This window comes from Rattus norvegicus, chromosome 15, assembly GCF_021556685.1.
Source record: "Rattus norvegicus strain SHRSP/BbbUtx chromosome 15, alternate assembly SHRSP_T2T, whole genome shotgun sequence".
Taxonomy (NCBI): domain Eukaryota; kingdom Metazoa; phylum Chordata; class Mammalia; order Rodentia; family Muridae; genus Rattus; species Rattus norvegicus.
Window position 1 is genome coordinate 894,191 of NC_141548.1, and position 20,855 is coordinate 915,045.

The 20,855-nt window shown below is 42.7% G+C and overlaps 1 protein-coding gene across 21 annotated transcripts in view; it reads left to right on the top strand.

The window, feature by feature from the left end:
• The window catches only part of Kcnma1 (potassium calcium-activated channel subfamily M alpha 1), a 705,305-nt gene that overhangs the window by 587,725 nt on the left and 96,725 nt on the right, over positions 1-20,855 (top strand). For 16 of the 21 annotated variants that reach the window (XM_087586686.1, XM_087586674.1, XM_087586678.1 and 13 more), the window contains one exon: positions 11,535-11,628. In XM_087586686.1, coding sequence (XP_087442812.1) covers positions 11,535-11,628 — 94 coding nt within the window. Of the gene's footprint in view, positions 1-7,121; positions 7,209-11,534; positions 11,629-20,855 lie in introns of all 21 variants that reach the window. The other 5 variants (XM_087586681.1, XM_087586684.1, XM_087586685.1 and 2 more) reach the window with 1 other exon arrangement.

Below are 20,855 nucleotides of genomic sequence, written 5' to 3' on the forward strand. Positions count from 1 at the left end.
TTCTACAAATTTCCCTGGTTCATTTCCTTGGAAGCCAGGACTTTAATCACCAAGGCAAATCAGATTTTCCCTGGCACAACAGTCTTTGTTTTTCTCTTCTGTAACCCTCTAGGTTGAATGTGGTAGGAAGTATTGGAGAACTATTTTGTGGCTGACTAGTTATGCAGCCTTTAGTCCATGACTGGCTCCAATGGTATTTCCCACATAATAAGAGACAGCATTTAGGCTCAAATTATTACTAAGCAGAGCTGGGAAGATCTTACATTATATGAACTCCAATCTTCTAGGATGGGAAGTGTCTTGCCGATGCCACACATGAGATCTAGGCCTTGGAACAAGACACCAGGGCTTCTGACCATCAGACTCTGTGCCTTTCCTCTGCCAAGCGAACTCTAGCCAGTAGGTTCAATTTACTAGGAAACCACACCAGGGGACCCAGCCAGTGGGAGACTCAGTGATGTGTGAGATGTGTGTAACAACATTAGAGGGACTTCAAAGTCTAGTTGGGGAGCAGGACACGTTAGAACAGGAAGCAAATTAATAACGGAACTAAATAAGGAGATGATAGGTAACAATATGAGAAGAGCCAAGAAAGTCTTAAAGAAAGACAGTGTACCTCATCTAGGAATGTTTTGTGGAAAGGGAGAGGGTAGCCTGTTTCTTGAAGGCTCAGTAGTGGAAAGGAGTTATCACCTCCCCCATCCCATTTATTTGCCTGTCCTGCCAACGTATGTCTACCATCCCATGGTCTCCCAGCAAATCCAGGAAAAAGAGCACCTCACAGCCAGACAGCACAAATTTCCTGTAATTTAGAGGGAACAGTGGGGTTTCTTCATGTTTCTTTCCGTCTGAGTTCCATTCGTCACAGCCTCCTCCAATTGAACTTGTTTAAAAGTTTTCTGGTTTGCTTTGTTTTATGACACTTAGCAAACCTAATTACTTGGCCTGAAGAGTTCACTGGGGCCACACAAACATGGTTCAAAGGCAACTGTTGAATAATGCAAAGGATGGGTTTGGTACAAGACACCCAACTCATTCTCCAAGTTGGACAAATGGTCAAGTTGCCTATGGGAGGCAGAAAGAGAGTAGGAGCCCATTTAAATAGAGGGGTAGGTCACGTAATCATCAGAACAGACATTCACTCCCCAGCACCTGCCTCAGAAGTCGGGTGTGCTGCTGTGTACTTATAATCCTAGCATTGTAACAGCAGAAGCAGGAGGCTTCCTAGGACCTGCTAACCAGCTTAGTCATTGAACTTCAAAGACTAAGGTGAGAGAGAAAGACACTTAATGTTGACCTACACACACACACACACACACACACACACACACACACATACACACACACACTGAGGGTGTCAGTCAGGCAAGGGAAGTACTTCCAAGATGCCCTATCATCTAGTTTTCCTGATGGGTGGGCTTCTGGTGGCTAATGGTCTGAATTACAGTGGGCAGATCCAGGCTTTGCTTCTGGCTTTGATTTTAGTGTAGTCTTGAACCAAAGAGGATGAGGCCATCTCTGGAGTCCTTTAAACCCAAGGACTATATCCCACAACTTCTCTTCACAGTGTGCTGAGTAAGAAGAGACCCACTACATACTTGTATTTTTAAAATGCTGCACAGGATGTGTCCTGACAATAAATTATAGTAGAGATGGGTTATGATCTGATCATTCAGCGGTGTCTTTAGAAGGTGACTATGTCCTTAAGAAACATACCATGCTAAATGTTGTGTTTAGTGTAAAATCACAATCCCAACTGTTCTTTGACTCTCAAGGTTAAAAACATCCCATATTTCTAAAGGGCTCTGTCAGGACATTTTTCACTGGGTACCTGGATTGCACTAAAAAAATCCATGCACTTCGCTTTTATCTAAGTTTCAGAGAATTATCGTGTTAACCATCTGGAATACATATTAGGATTCTAGGGGCTCTTGACACAATGAACTCCACAGCAGATACAGTGTTTATGGATGAGCTAATAGTGATAATATTAATGATATTTATTTGTATAGTACATGGTTTAGAAAACAGCTCTATGTAGACACACTTGGATTCACAGCTAGTCTTTGGGAGGCAGAATCAGTGAACCAAGCACTAATTTTAAAAACAGAAACAGCAAAGTGAAAACAGAAATAAAAGTATGATTGACATCTGCTAGTCATATTAATTTGAAGCTGTTTAGGGGGAGGGGAAAACAGAAAGAAGGTGAGATATCAGTCAAAACATACCAGCTAATAGGAACTCACAACCCAAAATGAAAATGTAAACCAGCATCGCAGTAACTGGGAGCAGTTGACATGGGGTTGCACTGGTGTCTGCAAGAGGCCTGACACCATCTCTCTTTTCTGTTTCTCACTCTGAGCAGGTGGCAAGACTCAGGTTCCTAGGTAGGATGATCCTTTCTCCACTCCTTTGGATATCTGACAATTTGTAAACTCAGGAGGAAGCCTGTGTTGTAAGGGCTGTCCTTAACAATCTCATGCACACAGCGTGAAGTGATCCAAAGAAATAACCCACTGGTTATGTTTACCTCATACCACTCTGTTGGTTGGTGGAAACAGCAACTCGAATGCCCTTGAGGAATGGGCAGGGCCAGGGTCGGGAGAGGGTGCAGCCAATTTTAAGAGCATATCTGAAATCTCAGGAGTCAAGAATATCATGTAATATCTTTAAATAAGGAAAATGAAGGGAAGATCATAATGAAGAAAATCTCATCTTTTTTAAGGATGACCCAGTAAACTAGGTTTAATGCCAGTGTTTAGCCACAGAATCTAACAGGGAGTTAGATTCCAACAGAAAGCTAGGAGCTTTGGTCACCCATGTGAGTCCTTTCAATATGCAAAGATCAGTGTCTGGCATCTCAACAGGAATTTTCCTCATGACAATATAAATATAACCTACACAATAATAAGCCATATTAGAAGGAAGTCTGTTTTTGGGTACCACACATTCCAATATATTGCTTTGTTTCTTTGTTAAATGTATGAACTGAGAACTGCAACCCTGCCATTCACAATGATGGTTTTAGACACAAGGCTCAAAAATATCAGCACTAACCTTAAAATAAGTAAGATAGATAGATAAACAAATAAATAAATAAATGAGGATGCTTATAGATTACTCGTCATCACTCTGTAGGCTCCAGCTGATGATTTTATTAAGGATGCAGCAGGAAGGAAAGAATCAAGGATAATTATAAATTCATAAATACATAATTCATTGGCATGAGATGATTTTAATGGGATGGATGCTGGGTTTTCTCTTTCTTCAAGAAAATAACGTCAGTGCTCTGATTAAAGCCCATAATCTGGCCTCTATGAAATACTTGCCAAACGGATGGGGTGCATTTTCTTCTCTGAAACCACCTTTGATAAGAAACGCATTACAAACTCATCAGTTTGGCTTCCTGTTAACAAAGAGACAGCAGCCGTCTGGATCATTCTGGATTCGCAGTGAAACTGCCACACCATGTATCCTCCATCTAACGCTATGCCAGTTTGACAAGGGGCAGACGAATCCAGGAGTTACTACGCGGGGGTTTAAATCTATGCGGCAGCTGACGGTTGAAATAATCATCTGTATATCGCTCTGAGCTAGCCGGGGAAAGGTTGAAACTGTATATTTTCAACATATCTACTCTAATGGTTAATCTGTTGTCTTGTACGGGCTCTCACAGGGTGGACTGGCAGCACATACTGACAGCTTAGAGGAATTACTAACAGAGGACGGGCTGAGCCTTGGCTCTCTGAGCACCTGGTAGATGAATTTAAAGTAGTTTGATTGAAAAAGGTGGAACTCACCTGACTCAAGTCCTCCAAACATGAAGGAACCAGCGGGGCCTATAGCAGGTTGGTTCCTAGGGACAGTAGTGTCACGAAATGACCTCTATCTGCCTCCAAGTCCTTAGACTGTGTGCTTCAATATAATAAGACTCTGACCCTTATTGTATTGCTTGCCTGTTTGGGAAGGTGGGAAAGTATAGCGTCCCTTGGAAAGGTCAGAAGCTGGACAGATGTGCAGAGGAGTCCGCCGAAGGCATCGACACAGTTTTTCTGCCAAGGGTCAGCTGGTTAATATCTTAAGCTTCGTAGGCTGTATGGTCTCTATTGAAGTTATAAAGTTACTCAACATTGTTATAGAAGGAGAGAAGCTAGGGACAATAGGGAAATAAATGATGGTAGCTCTGGTCACGTATAATTTTATTTATAGAGACTAAAACTGGAATTTTGTTTTGTTTTGTTCCTGGTACTCTTAATAGAATCCAGGCTGGCACCAAACCCTGATCATCCTGCCTCAGCCTTTGAAGTGCAAGATTATATTCCCTCCCATGACTACCTGACATCTTTTTAATATTGTAGGAAATATTATCCTTATAGTTTTCACCAATCATTTAAGCATGTGAGAGGCCACTGTTTATTGACCCTGGACATGAAAGAGCCTTGAGAAGAAGGCAGCTGGTGGTGCCAGGAGCTGAGCAATCTTCATTCATGCTCTAAATGGCCTACCAAACATGGCCATCACACAGTAGGGCTGCAAGCAAAAATCAGTTCTACCTTTGGCCTGCTGGCCTTTCCATCCACTTGACTTGAGGAAGAAGGTGCTGAGAGGGGAGGGGATTAGGGTTGATCTGTTTTATTGATCTCTGTTCAAGTCTTGCCCTAGTTTGGTTCAAATTAATTAAAAGTGGTCTTCTTGCTCCCGTGGCACTCTCTCTACTCCACTAGAATCACTCAGGGATGTTCTTGCATTCCTCGTTTCACTTGTGTGCTTCCTCCTCTAATTCCATTGTCCACATCTGTGTGTTTTTGCTGAGAGGCTAACACCTAGGAATTTCACCTGAGCCTCCTTTGTACTGGAGGCAATGGGGAAGCCTGTTCTAAGACCAAAGGGGAAAAAAAAAAGAAGGAAAAGGGAAAAGGGCAAAAAAGTCTCCAAAATGAGGGAAGTATGTGATGGGCAAATACAGCAGGGTCAGAGTTCAGGGAAGATGTATGATCTGAGATTCTAGATGCAATGCTTTCTGAGTGATGTTCATCACTCCTCTACTGTGATGCAAACGAGGCAGAGGCTTGTTGTTTGAGAGATACAATTGGATGGGATTTGTGGTTACCATTGGTGTACTCAGTCTACCTAGTTTGAGTCTAAAGAAGCCTTCATTCCTATTTATAGAAAGAAATTACAGTGAAAGTCACATGGATCTTGTTAACATATTCATGTAGTATTTTTTTTCTCTCTCTCATGTAGGAGCTGAATTCCTTCATTACTCTATATTGATGGACTCAAACTTACACAATTCAGGTTTCCTAGGCAGTGAATAGAGCCAGAAATATACCCTGTGATTAACTTCTACATAACCTATTGTTCCTTAAAGTCTCCCTTCCTATTCTTCTATTAGCAGTACAAAAGCCAGAAATGGAAAATCACCAACAAACCCTCCCCTCTCTGCCCTACCAGCTCTCCAAGGGGCGGGTGTTCCTTGTACCCTGTTAGTGGAATACAGCCACCCATTTTCATTTTATATAATGACAGATTCCTTTAATAACTTACACCCTCTGAGATTTCCAAATAAATCTGTTTCCTGTTTTTTCAGCTACAGGTTATGAGATTGCCCAGCTGGATAATGTACAGGAAGATGTGGCTGTCCAATTTTAGGGAGTTTTGTATGTTTGAGACAGTATGGTGGTGGGACAACATCCTTCATCTTGTCATTTGTATATCAATATCTTGCCATGATCTTTCACAACCACTTTCCTTGAGGATCTTAGTAGGGGTACTGTGAAGAGTTCTTGGATGCTATATCCCCTGATTGTCAGATCGGTCATTCTCATCCTAAGGATGAGTTTTCTAAGTCCCCTACCCTTTGTCTTAGGGGTGTGTATTGCTCAGTTTCATTAGAGGACTCATGGCTTCATCCTGCATCAACAGTCAGGTACTAGCATGAACAGTCATGGTACCTAGCCTACATTATGGGTTATCTGTCTGGGATTTATTATCATTGCTTTTCAGTCATTTCTTAAGGATACACCCATTTCCTGTTACCGGGTCTGTGTATATATGACAGGCTGCTGAGGGGGTTGCAGGGGTGGGAGGATCTTGTCATTTAGGACACATTTTCCCCTAGTGTCCACATTATAAACACCCAAGTTTTAATTAGTTCAGACTTCTTGGTGGAGAGAAGGCCTTTACATTTCTCAGGAAATTCAGTCAGCCAAGGAGCTTCTTCCCACAGTGGCTCTCAGCACAGAATGATAACATCACTGGGGCTTCTGTGCTTTGTCTTGGAGATGAAAGGAAGCATGCTGCTATTAACCTTGATGGCAGCAAGGTGTCACTGTTTGTGCTTTCACTGTTTACCCTCAGTGTTTGCCAGAGAGCAGTTGTATACCCAACAGGACCACTCTAGAAAGTACTCATGTCTTTCTGATGGTACTGATGGTACAGGTGTCACAGTGAAATGAGACACATCACAATCTCCCCCTTTCTAGTGATGCTGGGGATAGAACCTAGGCTATCATTCATGCTAAGCAAGCACTCTACCTCTGAACTCTACCTTGAAACGTCTGGTTATACTACTCTTTCTGAGTATTCAATGCACGACATTTAGATTTAGACCAAGTTGAACAGTGATATCAAAACCAAGATGGCTGATCAAGTTGACAGTCTGGGATGAGAATCTATAGTTTAACACTTAGGGATAAAGACTTGAGCCATGAGCAGTGTTGAACAGGACTTTCTACAGCTCTTCCCAGAAGATAATACCCCTGAGCTACTAGTTTTGATGTGTGTGTGTGTGTGTGTGTGTGTGTGTGTGTGTGTGTGTGTTAGTTATAGGGAAGAAGAGGAACTCTGTATATTTCTGGAAATTTCTATACAAAGGAGAATGTCTTTTTAAGTTTTAGATTTCACTGCTCTAGAAAGTATTTTAGGTAGTCAATGGAGGTTGAGGGGGTGGAGGAGGTGGGGAGGGGAGAAGAACCTGCTATTCGGTCACAAGGGAGAATCTTTCATTCTAACACAAAATGATGGTTGTATTTAGTGCTAAAAACTAGTTGGTAACTTTTGTAATGAATAATTTCATTCGGGATTAATTTCAATTTTCTTCTTTCCTTATTGTTTGGCAGTCAAGGTTGAAGCTAGAGCACGCTATCACAAAGACCCATTTGTGCACAAGAATGCAACTCCCAATTCTCAACACATGCCCAAGCCAGGTGAAGGAGTGCTGGGCTTTGTCTCAATGTTTAACAATTGCCTGGTACCCCTCAGCTCACACTAAGCTCAGTTGAAGAAGACAGAGGACTACTGTGGCTTTCAGCATGCATTTAACTTCTTTGGGATAGAAAATTCGAAACAGAAAGGCCATTAAAAAAACAAAAAAACCAATGGATAATCACGAAAACAACCCATTTTCCAACTAGCAGCTTGTGCCCTGATTTCAGTAGGAAGCCCCTTCATTTTGATGCCTTTGTGTTCAATGCCACTATGCATGCCATTTATTCTGAGTGACTCCAGTGTGAATATGACATTACTAATGATCTGCTAAGTGTGTGCAGATGTGTGTTAACCCAGATGTGGTCATTAATAACGTAATGGAGATAGCTGTTCGTCTCATGTTTATGAGTTGTTACCTTTTATTATTTTTCTGAATTTATTTGCTTGGAGCTATTTTTTAACTCCAGCCAACAAACCCACCTTTAAATCTCAGAGCTTCATCCCCCACCCCATCTACCCCACCCTCCTTAATCTCCTGGGGAAAACAGGGAAAAGGGAAAATGCCCCAGGCTGAGGGACTGGTGGATTTATCCCATGTAAGTATTACGCTACTTGGGCAAACTGAAAGTCAGAGTCATTATTATCCATTCCACTTCAATGACCCTTACAAGAAGCATCAGTGGTCTCCAGCATAATACTTGTAGTCTGGAGAGGGAGACAAAAGCAGGGATTTCTTTAAAAAGAAATCTACTAAAATATCTGATCATTTTCAAGTAAGCCCCAGCCCCTGGCCAGTGTTTCTGGAAGATGTTGCTTTGCTCTTGCTTAAAAACAGAATGCTGATGAGAAGGGACTGAAATGTTGTTACAGATGTTCGGCTCTGCATTAAGGCTGTTGGAATTACCGCCACATCTTAAATCAATTCCCAGAGCATTGTCTGGAGGTTATGTCACTGAAATAATGAATCCTCTTTAGTCAAGAAAACGCAAACATGTTAAAACATCATTGTAAGTTTAAATTAAACTCCAGCGCAAACCAGGGGATCTGAAGCCTCATTAGACCTGCCTGACATTTTCCTAAAGCTGACTCTTCTCCCCAAACTGTAAAACTGTTAGATTCAAGGCCTATTAGACAAGAGAGCGCTGGGAAGTTACAACAGAACATTAAGTGTTATACTTAGGGATGTGCAAAAACAAGCCCTTGAATTTTACGAGGGCTCGAAGACTAGGGAGAGTTTGGCTCCTATAAAAATTCCACATTAGATTCCCGAACTTGTTTGTGTTTTAAAGGAGCTGGCAATTCAGGTTTCCTTAAAGGAACATGTCTTCATTCAGCCTGCTCTGCAAGGAGACAAGGGAAAATTCTAGAAAGCAGATTGCAATTAGCCAGAAAGCAGGTTAGATACAAGCCTGTGATTCTTTGTGCTCCTAAGGCAATGGTTCCCTGCTTGAACATGTTTGTCTTTCATGAAAGTAAGTAAACTTAGGTCTCTCTTTTAATTCCATTTTCATTTCTCATGTAATCATAGACGCCATGAAATAAGAATTATATCTGAGAGATCAGCTCCTTTTCCTAGAACTGCTTTCTGTAAATATGCAAACATTGGTGGAATCCAGAGAGAGGATAATAATTAAATATATTTTAAGTTCCTCTTAGTAAAGAGAACTTATCCTTGATCCTCTTGTGCGACCTAAGCCATATGTAATGTTCTCCATTACACAGCATTCATATATTTAAGCCGAGGACATTTTCCATCCCAGCTCTTCAGGGACCAGATTTCCAGGCTCCGGGTAAAGCTTTGAACATGGTTCCATTGAAGTGAGCAAATCCCAGTCTAAATGTGCTATGATTATGATGGATGATCTCTCAGAGTCAAAATGAAAATAAATAGTCTCCTCGCATAGAAGCAGGCATTAGACTCTTTCCACGATGAGGTGTCTCCCCAGAGTTGGCTAACACATAGTAACTTGCAGATCTCACATCTGAAGAGCCATGCCAGCCAACAGCAGTGACTGGGTAAATGGGAAGTGTGCTTAGCTGAAGAGGATGCTTTATTAGAGGCCTGGAGCTAATGGGGAAAGAAAAGTTAAGCAAGAATGCAGCAGATCAGTCAGTGAAAGTGACAAATAGAGACTCTTTCCATAATTTGTCACAGCCATGATAACATGCAGTGAACTCAGGTAAACCCAGCCATTGTTGACTAGGCTAGATGGAAGATCTTTTGGGATGTTGCACTATAAGCGTATGAAAGGAAAAGTAGTTTGTACTTCCCAATAAACATATTCATGAATTCACATAAAAACTCACTGAAGCGGTGCGCTAGCAGCCATCCAGGTCACCCTCTTGCAGTGGAATGTGACCCCGAACACTAAAAGACAGCCTTGTATTATTCGAAGAATCGATGTAAGACCACCTTTGGCAGCCTAAGCCAGAAAAATGCAAACGTCTACCCAGGCATTTGTGTGAGCAGGTATACTCACTTACACTTTATCCTACCTCGAATTGCTTTGGATGCCTACCCCCTAGTTTCAGAAAGGAAGATGAATTCAGGTCAAAGCCAGAGTGCCTGTTTGCTGGCTGAGAGATGCATATCAACTCTAAGTGATTTTTTTTCAATACCATTTATGTGGCTTGTATTTATTTCCTTTAATCTTTTAAGTGCTGTTTAGTCTCCGTGTGATTTGCTGTGGATACTCATTTCTGATAAGATACGATATCCTCCCAGCCACATAGTCCCAGCTTGGAGCACTAAGTGACTGAAAGAGTCTCAGCCTGAGTGGAGCCTAGGGTGGGAGGTGGGGGTGGGAGTGAGGAGGGAGCAGGAACAGGGTTGTGAGCAAAGGCCCTTTCTGTCCTTGATTCCACCTAGTGTTCTTCTTGCCTTGACATACCATTTGCCTTGGGTCAGTCAGCATGAGGTAACCCCAAGTTGACAGTAGAGCAGGTACTCATAAGAAGCGGGAGATTCTGAAGCTAGTTTGGAGTATGGTTAGATTGTTTGAATCCCTTTGGTGCTGTGTGTCCTAACTGCCTATGTCTATTTAGAGTTTTCAGGGAAGTGCTGTAGGATGCACGTTCTGTTACGGGTCTTCTGGACAATAGGAAGCCACTGAGCTGGCCTGTCCCCACCCACCCCCACCCCCATCTAAAGCTCATGCATATTAACATATACCGAGCTTCTTTCGATGTCATTACTAATATTTCTCTTCTTAGCTTTAAGGTAACTTCCATGCATTCTGAGTTCCAGGGCTGTTTCCTCCTAGTATGTATGACAGTCACCTCTAAGAATCGGAGGATCCTAGAGCTCCTTCTCGACATCACAGCTTTTGCCCAGACTGTGTGGGGTTGGGGAGAGCAGGACTAGAATTTTGTTGCACATGCCCCTTGGATGACAGGCTGGGCAAAGTATCTGCTAATTATCCAGCATTTCTCCTTACCAACCAAGGATGGTGCAGACTAACCCATATCCGGGACTTCTTAGTGGGTATCTGGACAAAAAGCAGCAGAGTTCATTGCTCTGTGTTGTCTGTGAGTGAAGCTTCACATTGCTTAGTGGTCTGTGTGGTTTAGACATTTAGAAAGCAGTCTGTGATTTCCAGTCCCTCTCTGCTACCCTCCATCTCCACCCGCCATACCATTAAGAGGTATCATTCAGTGGCCACCTCTTTCTTCATGCCAATGTTCTTCATCAGAACCAAGTACCCTCCCGGGCACAGCTGCAGGAAGGAGGGCTGAGCTGGGCTGGGGACTCTTGAGCCTACATGCACTAGTGTCCCAGGCCATTGTGAACCATGGGCAGCCAAGGCCTGGAATCTCTGCCTCTCCTCAAGGTTCTTGCTGTGGGTACAAGGATCGTGAGCCAGTTAAGTTGGTTCATTTGGAAAGGCAGCAGGCAGGCAATGAATCTGCTACCTCAAATACAACTCTGTTTCTGATTTTAGTTACCCGAAAAGTCATTTCAATTGTTCAACCAAGCAAAGTATTAACTCTTAACCAAAATTAACTCAAGAATAATGATGTGACTCTTTCGTGTGTAGATAAATCACTATTTCTCACTTTTCTTAATATGTCAGGGCATTTATATATTGTTCTAGTCTGTTTACAGTGCATGCTCAAGGGTTGGTGCATAAAGCAATAGCGCTTCAACCTCCTCTCAGCTGGTCTCTCTGACTAACTCATCCAGTCTTTGTCATGGGGCCTCTAAAGACAGCCCTGCCTCTCTAGTGAGTGACTGAGCCTTGAATGTGTGTCCTTTGATATCTTGCTTGTGTTTCGCAGTCTGCCCTCAAACTGTTCATAATCTCACAAGCTGCCTGTATTTGCAGTTGAAGATGAGCAACCGCCAACACTGTCACCAAAAAAAAAACAACGTAATGGGGGCATGAGGAACTCACCCAACACATCCCCGAAGCTGATGAGGTAAGCGGATCCCCTTCAACCTCAGCATGGTCACCTCCCCAGCTCCTTCCTTGGCTTTCCCACCTGCCCAAGCCCAGGCCCAGACCTCCCTCCCCAGTCAGCTCCATGGGGGGAGGGGAGCGAGATCGTTCGATAGCTTCTTAAAGACTAGAGTATTTATTCTGTCAGCTTGTCAGCAGTTAATGATAGAGCTGAAAAAATTCTGTCACGAAAAACAGTTTGAAAAGCTGTTTGAAAAATACATAGGCTTTAAAGTCTTAGCTGTCACCATGTCCTGTCTGTGTGTAGTTACTAAACAGCAGTGGCACTAATGACGCTGAGAGCCAATCAGAGGGACTCTGTGGTTAGTTTGCCTGCGGCAAGACTCTTTCTGCTGGAGTCCCTCTGAGGACTGGTTTCTGTACTTAAGGCCGTATGTGAGATGTATCATCACAATAAAAAATGAACCTGAAGATTACCTTCCTTTTATCCTGTCGATGGAAATCAAATTTCTGTTAATTGATTTTGACTGAGAAAAAAAAGTTTAATAATCCGTGGGCTTGCCAAAGCAAAGTTCAGAAGCAATCCAGTTCCACTCAGGTTAAAAGCAATATTAATTATGGAATTGGGTGTGTGTCTTCTTTTCTTGTTCCCTTCCTTCCTTCCTTCCTTCCTTCCTTCCTTCCTTCCTTCCTTCTTTCCTTCCTTCCTTCTTTCCTTTCTTTCTTCCTTCCTTCCTTTCTCAATCTATCTCTCCTTCTCTTCTTCTTCTCCCCATTTCTGAACTATGACGTCATCTAAGAAATAGCAAATGCAACAGAATTTCAGTACAATTCTACAGGTTCCTGTTTGGAAAATTCATCTTGTGTCACCTTTGTTTCTTTGATTGTCTCCCAATCTTACCATTTGTTTTCTCAGATATCCTAATTCTCCAACACTATAAATGACAAGGAAAGATTTCAGGGCATGTAAAGACAGTCCAAAGGGTAAAGACATGAGTTTGATGTCCACAATGCACGGGTGCTATGGAGAAGCCAGGTACAGACGTTCATGGGTAATCCCAAAACTGGAGAGAGGGAGTCTGGTGGATTCATAGGGCTTGTGAACTAGCCACCCTAGACTACTTGTTAGTTCTAACTCAGTGAGAGACTGCCTCAAAAGAAAAGATTGAAGGTCCCTGAGGAATGACACCAGAGGTTGTCATCTGGTCTCCGTGTGTGTGTGTGTGTGTGTGTGTGTGTGTGTGTGTGTGTGTGTGTGTGTGAGAGAGAGAGAGAGAGAGAGAGAGAGAGAGAGAGAGAGAGAGACTGAGATTTCAGCACTGTAATGCTCATCCTAAATGGTCTCTTCTGTGCCTCCCTAACATTACTTGCCTCTTTCCTGACCATGGTCCCCTCTTCCTGTTATTACTGGCATGCAATATTATTTCTAATTCCCACTTCTCTGCTTTCTTGCCTCCTCTGTGTCAATCTGCCTGGGACATAGATAGGGACTTGTCTTTCAGGACTGAGGTCATGGATCCTCCTGGCCCCTTCTCTCTCCTTTGCCATGCTTGCACTTCTCCGTTCAGATGAAAAAGGCTTCCAGTTCCTATGCCTCTTCTGTTCAGCCTTGCTGGGGCTCTACTGATTTACATGCGTGTTTACAGTTTATGAGAAGGAATAAAAGGCACCAACTGCCAAGCCACTGGGTTTTATGACGCCAGTTGTCAGCCTAGCATCCAAGTCCTATTTACTCACCTTTAGGTAATCGGCCTATCTAATGCTAATAGTTTTCTCCATTTAAAGGAGAGAAAGGCCCAAGTGCTTCCTTTTGCCTAAATTTAGAGAAGCAAATAAATAAATAAAGAGGAATCTGAAAAATGTGAAACCTTGGGAGCCAAATTCCCTGTCCCTGTTTGCTATGTAAAGTATGACTCGCTGCTTTGATCTCGAGTAATAATAATTCTGAGGAGTTACACTGTTTTCATATGCTTCAAAGCTGTGTCAAAGTTTTGCTGCTTAAGGGTACTTCTTTATTCTGTTGGCTCTTGGGTACCAAGATGACAGGTCTCCTGTAAGAGGTGGAGGCTTTTTAAAGTCGTAGCCTTCAGCAAAACATCAAATTACCAAATCCAGGGTAACATACTTCTACACAAATGCCTTTTCTGTAGATATATTATACCATATATATTAAATACTTTAGTGTTACGTGCTACGTTTTATGTGCAATAGAAAGTGATGGTTGGAGGTAGCCTTGGGGGGACTTTTTTCCATAAGCAGAGAAAGCTAGTGTATACCGTATCAAGTATGGTTTTTACAGGACTTTCTGCCTGAAGGCCTTTGTAAATAAGTAATGATCAACAGATTGGCTGTGGGTTTTTGAAAAGCATGCCCATGTCAGTTTGCATGATGGGGGAGAATTTTCAAAGTGGATCTTGCTTTCATTGCCTGCCTGAGAGGGGCTGAGGGAGACAGTCATCCCAGGCCAGAGCTGTCTACTTCGTAGTACATCAGAATAGCTAAATGGGGTGAGCCAAAACTTGCCAAGCTACAGAACTCAGGCTTATCATGTTGGTGCCTATGGGCTGCTGATCTCACTAAAATTACCTTCATCTGATGTGTTGTCTTACCTATTTACAATGTTCTCCATATGACTTAACTGGGAAAAACCATCCACACAAGTGGATGATACTCCTCTTTGTCCTTGAATTCTGCCCCCATCCCAGGTGGTTAACATTCATCATCTACTGTCAGAGATGCAGAAGCGGGGTCTGTATTGAGTCTTTTCCATTTTCCTTCATGTCCAACCTAGCAATGAAGGATCCGACCAAAGGCCCTTCTGGTTGACCTTTGAATGTATAGCACTGTTAGTGAGACTCCCAAATCCTTTTCTTTCATATCTCTTTTGCAGATTCATACCCAGATATTCTCTCCTACTTCCTCCTAACTCTTCGAATGCCCCTTTTCTACTCTTCAGGAGATGAGACTCCAAGGTCCAATTCCTTATAACAGCCCCTCCCCATACACAAATCCATAAAGAAGCTAATGACTTGTTTGAAGTGGGCTTTCCAGCATGGTTCCATGCCTCACTTTTGAGCAGAATCAATCATTCTTGAGTGTGGACAGGTTTTAGTGGCCTATGGGTGGTGATATGGACAGCTTGAGAGAGACTCAGAGCCCAGAATGGCCTGTGATGGTTTATAATTTACCATACTGGCTTCTACAAATAAAACAGCCTCTAGAGTGAGGCCTTTCTCCAAATCATCTGCTGGCAGGAAATGTGAGAACTCTCCACTAATGGTCCTGTCTCCTTGTTTGTTCTGGTGTCAGACTCACCCTGATGTTTTAGTGGCACTTCATTCTCTATATGATCACTACATGAATAGCCTTGTTTGGGTGTACGTGTGTGTGCCTCTCTCTCTCTCTCTGTGTGTGTGTATGTGTGTGCAGTAAGGATGGACATATAATGACAGACAACCTGTACCCACCAAGAAGTGAGTCACAGTGGTCTCTGAGTCCCTTGCTCTCTCTGACATTTCCCTTTTTTTGCTGGTTTCTCTTTTTTTCTTTTTAAAATTTTGTTCTTGTGTATTTACATTTCAAACATTATCCCCTTTCCTGCCTCTCCATTACCCACTCCCTCTTTGCTGGTTTCTTAACTGAAACTTATAGAAAGAACTTCTAGTTTTTACCCAGATCACACCTGCTGCCTTGTTCTCCCTCCCTGGTGGATTGCTGCTTCATAAATCCCTGGAGGGCAGGAGTTTTGTCTCTAAATAGCACAGTCAAAGGTTGTTAACTTGAGGCCACACAGACCCCATTTGATGAAAGCTGTCTAAAAACTGAGGAAAGCAAAGTCAACCTACTGTGTGGTGAACAGTTAAAGCAGACCAATGTGTAGCTGAACCTATCCCTCCTGCCCCCACCACACACAACACACACACACACACACACACACACACACACACACACACACACACACACATTGGAAATCTGTATCGAATCCCTTTCCATTTCTTCACAGCTGTATATAAGGAAGTGTGCTCTCTGGCTCTCTTAGATGATGAGACTCTATATCTGGACTCTCACATGTGTTCACAAATGGAACCTCAGAAAGGCTGTGTGCCTCAGGTGGTTGTTCACCTCTCAGATTTACACTCATCCCATAAATGTTCCCATGAGGACCTACTGTGTTTAAAGTGTTATGGGAAGTTTTTGAGCTTGGTGGGGTAGAAAGGAGTCTAGTCTACAAAATAATACAGGTAAGCCCATGCCACACAATCAAGGAAGAGGGGTTTATAGTGTCTGTGAACATGGAAATACTGCTGTCCCTCAGTATGGCCAAGGTTTACTTGTGAAAGATGAAGGAGGTCTAGTTTGCTAACACCTTATAGGAGATTCTCTCTGATGTTACTATCTCCTCTGGTTCATGGTTGCTTGGACAGTATTTCCAGAGTATTGTGCATGCAAACTCATTGATAATCTTAGCTCTGTAAGCAAGTATATCTCTCTTATATGGCAGATGAAGATATAGAGAGGTGAAGTCTATCATATCTGGGGAAGCCATGTCATCAGAAAGATGGAGGAAAAAGTGACAGTGCTTCAGACCACTGTATATGTTTAGTACAGCTACAGTGATGGCTCCATGGAGTAATATCACAGGAGTTGAAAATGTATGTATACTCTGGTCTCCCAGTCATGGAGGATCTTGCCTATTGTAGGCATCAGGAAACCCTTGCAGTTTTTTGAGGAAGTGGCTCCCTAAGTTATATGTAGAAGATCATTGGTAATTTTTTTAAGCGTGGCCTTGGAGTCCCCCATCAGGGCCTTTCTGTTACAATAGATAGAGATGTTTAAAAAGGATCCTACCCAAACTCTACCCTCTGTTAGAGTTTTCTGGGTATCAAGGGACCCAGAGTTTGCTCTTGAACTGTGTATCAGGCCCGAATTTGACAGTGTTCCTAAGAAGGTCACATGGCATTTCTAACATCAGTCCTAAGATGATCTGGAATAAGGCAGAGAAGCACAGACATGAGGATTTATGTGTGCTTTGTGTCAGGTAGACAATTTATAGAAAGAGATAGCTCTCACCCAGGTGAGCACAGAAAATTGATGGTGTCCAAAACAGAGGCATGGGGCACTTTGAGGAGCACTTCATGTCATGAAACCCGGGAAGCATTAGACCTCAGTTTGAGAGGGAAGGGAATATGACAGGAAGGAACACATTATCCTCTTGGGCATTGACTGATCATTAGGTGAAATGAACTCATCTACTCGTTAAATCATATCCCTTCTCTTTTGACTCATACCTTTCATAGGGACCTTTTGTTAGATTTCTCTCACATCAGACCCTGCCATTCTGACAGATTCTAATAATAGGAAATGGTAGAATGGCCTGGAGCCCACTCAGGGTTGGGGACAGAATGCCACCCTCCCAATTTTTCCACTGGGCAGAAAAGGAAGCCAGGGACAGGTTAGCTAAATAAATCCTTCCCCTAATGCATAAACTAACAGCATGTGACAGTCCCCCATGGGACTAGAGAAGGAAAAAATCATGGGTGTCATGATTCCAGGGTTTGGATAGACGTGACACAGGAATCAGAACAAGTTAGTGCTCCGCAGAAGGTCATTATTCTGTCCTGTATTTCAGAGGTTGTAGAACCAAGGACCGTGTACATTCTCCTGAGCCATTTCCTCAGGGTAACAGCGGTAACTTCCATTTTTCTCTGAAGATGATGCATAGCAAATGATGTTGTATTAGGTGGAAATGGGACACGCCAATGCAATTGGAACCAGAGAACCTGAGAGGGTCCCATGTTTTCCCAGTTTGTCAAGAGCCTGGTGTGAAAGTTTTTTGTAAGTGGCTCCATGATTGTCCGTCTGGCAGAAGACAGTATCTGAGTCCTAGAAAAGCCAAATCTCAGAAGCAATGATGGCAGTCAAGGAGTTAGATGCAGAGTTGACAAATTCTGGCAGTTGCTGGACTACACAAATCAGAATCCTCACAACAGAACTCAAAATGTTACTTACTAAGAGCTAAAAAGTACCCAGAAGTGATGGCTAAAACCTTCTTACTAGAACCAGAACCATGAGAGAAACTTGAAGTGATTGATAGGCTCCGTCTTTCAGAAGTATTCATATTTCACACTGGAGTCCTAAGTTCCTTCATTAATAACATCTGTCTTGACCACTAAGGACATTATCTGTTCCCTCCCTGCTATGTAGTTAGGGCAGCTGGCTCTAGAAAAACTCCAGGTAGCCTTGATTGCTTAAAGACATACTTTATAGTCTCTTCCCACCATGATGTCTTTCCTAATGGCATATATTCTGTGTTAACTCAAATACACTGTCTCGATTAGAAAAGCCCAGAACAAATTATCATAAGATAACAAAAGAAGTAGGTTCTTGCTAGGCATAGATTCTGGAAAGCATGCCGGGTATAGTGATGCTCGGAGAGCAGAGCACTTTGAATAGTTCTTCTTGTAAATTTGATTGCTTATTGAGAATCCACTGTGTCCTCTACTGGTTGCTAAAAATGCGAGGGGGTAAAATGGGGGAGAAAATGCAAGATCCTACTCCTACATATGTTCAGAATCAAGGTAGATACAAATCCTTTTCTTTGAATGAACAACTCACACCTCTGTAGGGAAAGAATCATAAAATTCGCCAAAGCTGAGGAGGACGAACATTTGAACCAGAAGATGAAGTCTAAGAAACACCCTGCAGCTCCACATTGGTGTTCAATATTACAAATGCTCTGTGAGGGAAGCATTTGCTCTTTAGATGGAAGGGTTGTGGGGGCACTCTGTTCATATTTCACCCTGATCCCCATTTCTGTAGTTCACTGCAGGATGCTGTTGGCCTCTATCCATGATGCTTGTCATGATAGAAAAGGCTTTAGTTACCATGTGTGGAACTTTAGGTCCTAAAAGGTTAAGCAGGGAGAAGGGTAAAATTCTGAAACTATGTAGTAACTTCCTTTTTTTTTTAGGAATTTCTTGGGTTCCATGTTTTGGTTCTTTTTTTTTTTTTTTTCGGAGCTGGGGACCGAACCCAGGGCCTTGTGCTTCCTAGGTAAGCGCTCTACCACTGAGCTAAATCCTCAGCCCCGGGTTCCATGTTTTAATGTGAGTGTCTAAAGTCCAATGTTGAACTCTGGGGCTTGCTGTATTTGGCTGTAAGGGGAACTCTACTCTTTAAAATATAATTTGACTTCCTCACAGCAGGTTTGCTGGCAAAGGGGATTTGCGGTTTAACTTTAGGCTCTTGTCTTCAAGGCAAGCTTTTTGTGTTTCTGCTGTGGCAGGGCCTTTAGTTCACTTCCTGAGATTAATTGATGGCAAGTGGCCTTCCTTGCTCTGCACACCCTCAAAACAAAGATCTTTTATTCTCCTCTTGAAGTCAGGAGTGCTTAATTTCTAGCTGTGGACTTTGGAGGTAGGAATCAAGAGGTGAGGAGCAAAGGAGGTGGGCGGGGGTGGGGGAGCCTAGCTCACTGGGGCTACTGTGTTATAAATAGTGGGCATTCCTAAACCAGCCTTCAGATCTTCGGCACATGACAAACACTCACACAAGCCTTAATTGATTTTTGAGCCACTCCTTAGTGCATTGTCTTGACAAGGGGCTTGCGGGGTAATTTTCTACTGAGTATTCATGCAAGCTGTGCACTTCATACATACCCTTGATGTTCTTTGCCTCTCTTTACAGCTTAGGGCCTTGTGATTTGAGCTGCAGGGGAGAGGGAACAAGACACTGCTGCCTCCTGCAGTAGAAGGGTGACTTGGGGAAGTAGGGACAATCAGGACTGGCTTCTGGTCAGTCAAAGTCTTTCAAAGGATTATCCCTCTGCTCCCTGACAGTGCCACTGGAGCTATTCTGCCCCCCACCCCCACCCCCACTCCTGCCCCACTATTTCCCATCCATATACATGGCCTGTTAATAACAGAAAATGGCTATGAGTATTAGTACAATGGTCGAATGGCAAACAGGGGAGGGTGCATTTTAACATAGTAATATTTATAAGATTTCAACTTATGGGAACTCTTTGTCATGGCAGTGGGAGAGCCAACAGAAGTAGTCCTATATCTTTATGGTTGACCTTTTCCACTTTGCCTTCTTCCTTTGACCATAATCAGAGCTACCAAAGCAGGACTGGATTCTAAGGCAACCATAAAGAACAGTATGGAAAGTGGCAGTAAACACTTGGTGAAGATAGGTTTGCTAAGTTCTGCACTGTATACATGATGTGCCTTTCCTTATATGATCCCTAAATTGATTCTATTTTATAATGATTGTATTTAACATTCCCATTTTACAGATTGAGAAGGTGAGGCAGAATATAGCTTACCAAGTATGAAGCAGACCACAATCTGAAGACAGATTTGCCTCTGGGGTTAGAGTCCATAGCTACCATATGAATTGCTTTTGAGGAAATAGGTGACTTCTTGCCTTTCTTGGTATCAATCCTTAAACAATATTGGAAAAACTATACTCTCATTTCACTTGAGCAGACGGACTAGGTGGTGATTAGATTTCATCTTTTCTCTGGGTTAGGCTGTACTTCAGTGCAGGTTAAAGTTCAGTGAACATACCATTCAAGAGAGCCCTGCAATCAACAGCAGGAAGGAAATTCCTTTCTCAAAGTTCTTAAGGCTAAAAGTTCAAGGTCAAGACTTTAGAAGGACTGGTTATTTCTGAGGTCTCAGGGAAGGAACTGTTTTATCCTTTCTTCCCAACCTGCAGATATTTTTTTTCTCCCATGATGTTATTGCGGCCCTTGTTCTGTTGATGTCTGAGTCCAGATTCCCACTCTCTCTATGGAAGAAAGTCAAATCAGTACCCACCTGATCTTATTTTTATAAATAGCATAGCTCAAAATATGGTGATATTCTGAGGTAATAAGGATGAAGATCTCAACATGCAGATGGCACACCTGACCCCACAGCAGTGAAGTAACGGCTATAGCTATCACCTATTACATACACTTTCTGTCTCTTTAAAATACGACAGGAGCCCTGGCAAGTTGTAAGTGGTAAGTGGGTATCGAGTCACTTATGGAACATCTAAGGAGAGTTATGGATTGCAGTGTGGGTTGAAGAAATGCACAGTCTTTACGTGAAAGGGACTAGTATTTATTGATGGTAATCAGCTCTACTAGGTCTTACAGAGCTCACTGCAGGCCTTTGAAGGAACTATCATCCTTAGCCTGCAAGCTGAGATGTCAGAATGCCCTGTTCAGAAGTTTCCTTATGAAACTCATTCTCATGC